This window comes from Cynara cardunculus (genome assembly GCF_001531365.2).
Source record: "Cynara cardunculus var. scolymus isolate 2C chromosome LG 9, CcrdV1, whole genome shotgun sequence".
NCBI lineage: Eukaryota > Viridiplantae > Streptophyta > Magnoliopsida > Asterales > Asteraceae > Cynara > Cynara cardunculus.
In genome coordinates, this window is record NC_037536.1 from 5,862,906 (window position 1) to 5,869,029 (window position 6,124).

A 6,124-nucleotide genomic window follows, 5' to 3' on the forward strand; every position below is an offset into this window, starting at 1 on the left:
ATACTCATAGACACCATGAATAGACAGAAGAGGATTTCCAGTGTCTACTATATTCCTGAATTAAAACATAACCTGTTCAGTGTGGGACAACTACTACAAAAGGGTTATGAATTACACTTTAAAGGAAAGATATGTGAAATAAGGGACCAATATGGAAGCCTTATGGGAAAGATCAACATGACAAGTAATAGGATGTTCCCTTTAAATTAGAATGAAAACACCTTATTTTCTTTCAGCATGTCTACAAAGCAAAACACCTTATTATGGGATCAAAGGTTTGGGCATACAAATCTGGGTTATTTAAGTTTTATGCAAAAGCATAATCTTGTTAATGGAGTTTGGGATCAAGCTCTCCAAAGACAGCAAAGAAGGAAGTATAGATGGCTGTTTATATAGGAGTCTGATTGGAAGTCTTATGTATTTGACTGCTACCAGACTAGATTTGGATTTTTCAGTTAGTATTTTAAGCAGATTTATGGATTCATCAAAAGTTAGTCATTGGGAAGCAGGAAAGAGGATCCTAAAATACATTAAGGGTACTCTAGATCATGGCATTATATATTCTAAGTCAACCAACTTCACACTTGTGGGTTTTAGTGATAGTGATTATGGAGGAAGTTTTGATGATGGCCGAAGCACATGAGGGTATGTGTTCCATATGGGATCTGGTGCAATATCCTGGCAATCAAAAAAACAAAGCGTTGTGGCACTATTTTCTACCGAGGCCGAATATATGGCACTCTCAATGGCAGGCTGTCAGGCTCTTTGGCTTAGAGATATACTACATGAATTGAATCACACTCAATGTGGCCCTACTACTATTTTTTGTGACAATAATTCTGCCATTGCTCTCACAAGGAACCCTGTGTTTCATGGTAAAAGCAAACACATCCGAGTTAAATATCACTTTATTAGAGATTTGATCACAAATGAAGAGGTAATAGTTGAGTTCTGTGGTACTAAAGATCAATTGGCTGATTGCTTCACAAAAGCACCGCAGTGTGGAAATTTCAAAGGCATGAGGGATCGTTTGAAGGTTCAATCCTGTCTAGCTTAAGGGGGTGTGTTGAAAGTAAGCTAGTCAGGATGGTCAATCTGTTCTATTGAGAGTATGACAGTTAATAGCGTTAACTGTTAATATAGTTAGGAAGGGTCATGACGGTTAATTAACTGTCATACATGTTCATGAATAGTTGTGTCGATTTTGTTTGAAGGATAGTAACCCTTCACTGTGTATATTAATATCTGTAATTGTATGATTTACTATTGATAATTGGAATAATAAGATTGGTATGCTTAAAGATTGTTCTAACAATCTATTGGGATATCTGTTTTTGACTCGATGGTTTTTCCTTGAGGACGCCTGTCCGTCATGCCTTCAGAAATTCTTATGTAAAAGGTCTTTAGAAATCCTTCCGGTGATTTTTTCCTCCGGTAACATAACAGGTTGTCCGTGATCCTTCGGTAATGTTTGCCTACGGTGATCACCGTTGATGTAGTAGTTTTTCCGACCAAGTTTTGACGTGTTCCGACAAATCTGTCCTGTAGAGATTTTGATGTTCATATCCGACTTGTGACGATATATAATCATTCTATGACCGAGCTTCTGAAGGTAGAATCACTGGAATCACCATCGTTCAACTACAAAAGAGTAATTGGATTTCATGAGAAAAAAAATATAGTGCAGTGTCTGCATGAGATTTGACACAAATCGATGTACCTTTAATCAAGCTAACACATGATAATCGTAGTGACTGACCCAAGAATTTTTGGATACGGTGGCACCACATAAAACGATTGCACCTTTTACGAACCAAATTTTTTTTACCTTACCACGGAGGAACAATACGGTGGCACATGCCACCTAACCACCCCTCTAGGTCCGTATTTCCGTAATTAGGCAAAGATATATGCTTACCATATTCATATTCTCTATTTCAGTACATATACAGTATGCAGGCTTCTAAGTTACACACATGCTGAATATATATGATCTTTGTATGAAGTAAATGGGATCAAGAAGTAATAATTTCATTTCTCCCCATGTCATATAAAACAATCCAGTAAATGAGTATCATAAATGGTAAAAAAAGCTTTGTTCTTTATATAAATAACCAGGTAGAAATTGTAGAACAAACCTGTTGTTGCAACCACTGCAGCTCGGTGTTAAGGTCTCTTTCGATCGTATGATTTGTTCCATTAATCCAAATTTCCCTTAGTTTTGGTGTGCTTGAAGTTCCAGCAGTGAAAATCATCATCTCCTTGCAGCAATCAATCCATACCGTCTCAAGCGACGGCCATATAAAGTCATGCAACTCCGAGCAGAAACACCTTAGGCTTGGGAGATCGATGAGTTCTAGAGATTTTAGACGAGGGAACACAAGCTGATCACTTCGATTTGTTGCTTGGATGGCCTCATGCTGACTTCCTTCCTTGAGAATTACTGTCATCCTTTGACATTCAGTTACGGATAATTCTTGGAGATGAGCTAGAATAGTAGCTATTGAAGGCAAGAGTACATAAGTTAACTGATGGCAGCTAGCTACTGATAGTTTCGTCAGGTTCTGAAACCCTACGAAAGTTTCGGGGCCGTGTTTCCAGATATGTGTCATCTTTGGCAAACTTTCCAGCTCCAAATCGCTCAAATTGTTGAGCACCGGAAGACCTTCCGTAAGCAGCTTCTGTATCTCGAAGACGATCTCTACCAAATGACAATCCTCAAGATGAAGTAATTTGAGACCCTTTGGCTTTCTTAACAGATCAGAAAGTACAACACTTGATAGATCGTCACATTTGCAAAATGACATAACCCTTAAACTGACAAAACATGAGACTGGAAGCAGATGTTTCTGTATCTCCTTCATTTTCATCTTGGAAATTGATAAAACCTTTAGTTGCGTAGTTGCAAGAATCTGCAATGTTCAATTATCCAACTAACATCAATCGTGTTTTCCTTACATCGCTAGAAAATATTGTGCCAAAAATTGAACCAAAATCAAGTACGAACCACACAATAGATGATAATAATAAGAGACGAACCTTTTGATCGAACAAACTGTGATTGGCGGAAGATCGATTTTCATCTACGATATTCAATGCCTGAAACTTGGGAAGGTTACGAAGCCGAAATTCTAACAGTTGAGGAAGCACAAGTGAGGAAACATCTTTGGAAAAACCAGTGAGACGTGGGAGATCCTCAAGAATCAAGCATTTTAAATTTGGGAGCTCAATCTCAACAACAGATCTTTCATCTTGATCTCTCTTCTTTTTTAAGAAAATTTCTTCCATCATTTCACACCCAGTAATCTTGAGGTTTTCAAGCTTAAGAAAATCTGTTGGGGCGTTGAGCGAGAAAATACTTCTTAAATTAACACAGCGCACGATTTCAAGATCATGTAGGTTCCTAAACAAAGGTTTCCAAGATGTTTCCGGTTCATCTATTGTAATTTCTCCCACAGCCGTTTCATGGTACTGGCCATGACATATTTCTGTCAAATGGCACATATCGCAAGATTCTAGCTTTAAGTTTCTCAACATCAAGAAATTCGAACTTTCAGGATTGCTAAGAATAGAATTTGCTAACAACCGCCAACCATGCAAATGCAAGATTTCAGTTCTATTGAACAGAATTTCAAATCCATCAGCTTCCCAACTAGCTGGAAGCCGTAATGTCAGTGTGTTTTGAGCCATCTTGCTCTCGGTAGAGAACCCTATACATACCTTGAATCTTTTAAGCCTTCTGAAGATGAAGTCATGTGGTAGAAGATCGTAAACAGATAATTCAATCTCTAAGGCAGTCAACAAAGATAATGAATTGAGTTCTCTGATGCATGTCGTGGTTTGTTCATCTGGCCAACTGACTAAGGTTCCTGTCATGTACAGTTCTTCTAAGTGGATCAATCGTTGCAGAAGTCCAGGAGCTATATTAAACAGATCTCCACATCCGGTGAGATCGAGTACTTTTAGTTGACTTAAATTTCCAATTTCTATGGGTAATTCCTTAACATCGGAGTGTACAAAGCTTAGAATTTCCAGTTTCACCAGATTGCCTATCATTGATAAGTCGCTGGTTTTGTCAAAAGTGCAATATTCTAATGATAGATTTCGGAGTTTGATCGAGACTTCAAGTGATAAAGAAGTGGATCTAATTAACATTCCCCTTAAGAGTATTACTTTGAGTTCAGCCATAACATCATAAAAACCTGTTGGAAACTCCAATGATTGGTTGCCCCCAACCAAATGCAAAAGCTCGAGTTTTGGGCAATTGAGGTTATCCGGGAGTTCAGACATTTCGTCACATCTTAGAGAGATGGAAGTACAGCATTCATCAGTAAGTTCAGATGGCCAAAACTGCAATCCATCACCATGTTTGACGACAAAAACGTGTTTGTTCGTGGATGCAATATTAAGACCAGAATCACGCACTAGATCGTGCAGTTTTACAGACAGTTCATCCCCTCCATCCAACAATAAATTCAGATTCTTAAGTTTCTGAACAAAAGCATGTGTTCGAATCCTAGCTTCACTAACCCCATCTGTTTTCTTAAACAAACTTAGTCCCAACCCGAGTCTTAACAAATCTTCGATGGAAATATCATGACTTTCAGGAAACAAGCAACATAGTAGAAACACATGTTTCATCTCATCGCTTTCTAAAAAATTGTAAGTAACTTCAAGACTTGAGTACACAGATGCATACTCTCCTTCGAGGTTATAGCTTCGTAGTCTCTGAAGTGCATCATCCCACATAGACTTGTCTTTCTCGCTTTCAAGAGCTCTCGCAATGGTCACGATGGCAAGAGGCAAACCACCACACTTCTCCACGATATCTCTAGCTACCTGATGAAGACTCGGATCTCGGTGAAATGATCTTTCTGCTGTTCTTTCAAAAAGAAGCCAAGCTTCATTCTCTGGCATTTCTCTTATTTTGAAAATTTTATCAGCTTTCATCTGGTTACAGGCACTAATACTTCTTGAAGTTAATAAGATTTTGCAACCGTGGTGCTGTCCATCTGATCCCAGCGGAACCCCGAGTTCCTCCAAGTCGAGTCTTGTCCATATATCGTCCAGTATAACCAACACCCTTGTAAGCGCTTTTAGCCTTGCACTTATCCGAGCTGCTCTTACCGACAAACTCTCTTCTTGTAGTTTCAAGCCCAAATGTTCCGCAATACTACTTTGAATTGTTTTTTTGTTGGGTGTTTGAGTGACATCTACCATGACAACTACGTCAAATAGATGCTCCCCCTTAGCTCGTACCCCAACTTCTTTTGCCATTGTTGTCTTCCCCACACCACCCATTCCACATACTCCAATCACACAAATGGCATCATCTTGTAGAGATTCCATGATGTCAGTTCTAACTGAGACCCTAGATTCAAAACCTTCAGAATTACTGAAATAAATGTAATCTGTGATTTCCACTGGCATTGGAGGATCAGAAACCTTGTTGAACTTGTACTTCTCCTGGAGTTCTAGCACATATTCCATCGTCTTCACAGCCTTCCTACTCCGTGAATAGCGCGATTTAATATCATGAAATCGCCCACCAAAACACCAGAGCCATTTATGAACTCTAACACTAGAAGCCTGTAAAACTTCATCTGCTTCTTTTTTCAACTCATCTACTCCGTTCATCCATGCCAAAACATCTGGCTTAATAACTTGTAAATTTCTCAAGGCAGCATCAACCGATTGTTGAACACTAGCTCTGCTATTTTCAAGATCCTCGACTCCATCTCTGAGTTTCTTAATGTTTGTTGTATAGTTAAAGAGATACCCATATTGGTTTTTAATTGGATCAGCCAACCATCCTCCAATCTTTAAAGTAACAGTCACTAAAGGATCTAAAAGAGCAACTAACCCAATCATTATTTCTTTTTCTTTTTGATGGGCAAAATGAACCAGACTTTGAATATGTGACCTTGTAAATGTGAAGAAAATTAACAATCAAATCTGAACTAAGAAATCATGGCAGAAATGAAGGATTGAATTGAATTTGAAACAGAACAAGAATGTTATTTTGGCGTGAAAGTGAGTACCTTAATTTGGTATTTGGAAAGACGATTAACTGGGAGAATTCATCACCAAACAGCTGAACGTGGTACAGGGGAGACTTTGACTT

General features: G+C 38.5%; 1 protein-coding gene across 1 annotated transcript; it reads right to left on the reverse strand.

Moving 5' to 3' along the window:
* Nucleotides 1–1,164: 1,164 nt before the first annotated feature.
* On the reverse strand, nt 1,165–5,871 carry LOC112517699 (probable disease resistance protein At4g27220). Its single transcript, XM_025125085.1, has 3 exons — nt 3,040–5,871; nt 2,139–2,912; nt 1,165–1,641 (listed from the first exon to the last, which is right to left on the reverse strand). The coding sequence occupies exons 1-3, from the start codon at nt 5,869–5,871 to the stop codon at nt 1,588–1,590; spliced, it is 3,660 nt and encodes a 1,219-aa protein (XP_024980853.1). The 3' UTR covers nt 1,165–1,587.
* Nucleotides 5,872–6,124: the final 253 nt, after the last annotated feature.

What these genes read in the sequence shown, in the direction of transcription:
- LOC112517699 (XM_025125085.1), bottom strand. Translation starts at nt 5,871, where the DNA reads ATGATTGGGTTAGTTGCTCTTTTAGATCCTTTAGTGACTGTTACTTTA. An exon ending in ACAGTTTGTTCGATCAAAAG is followed by an intron (nt 2,913 to 3,039) that starts GTTCGTCTCTTA and finishes TGAACATTGCAG; the next exon opens with ATTCTTGCAACTACGCAACT. An exon ending in TGCAGTGGTTGCAACAACAG is followed by an intron (nt 1,642 to 2,138) that starts GTTTGTTCTACA and finishes ACTCTTTTGTAG; the next exon opens with TTGAACGATGGTGATTCCAG.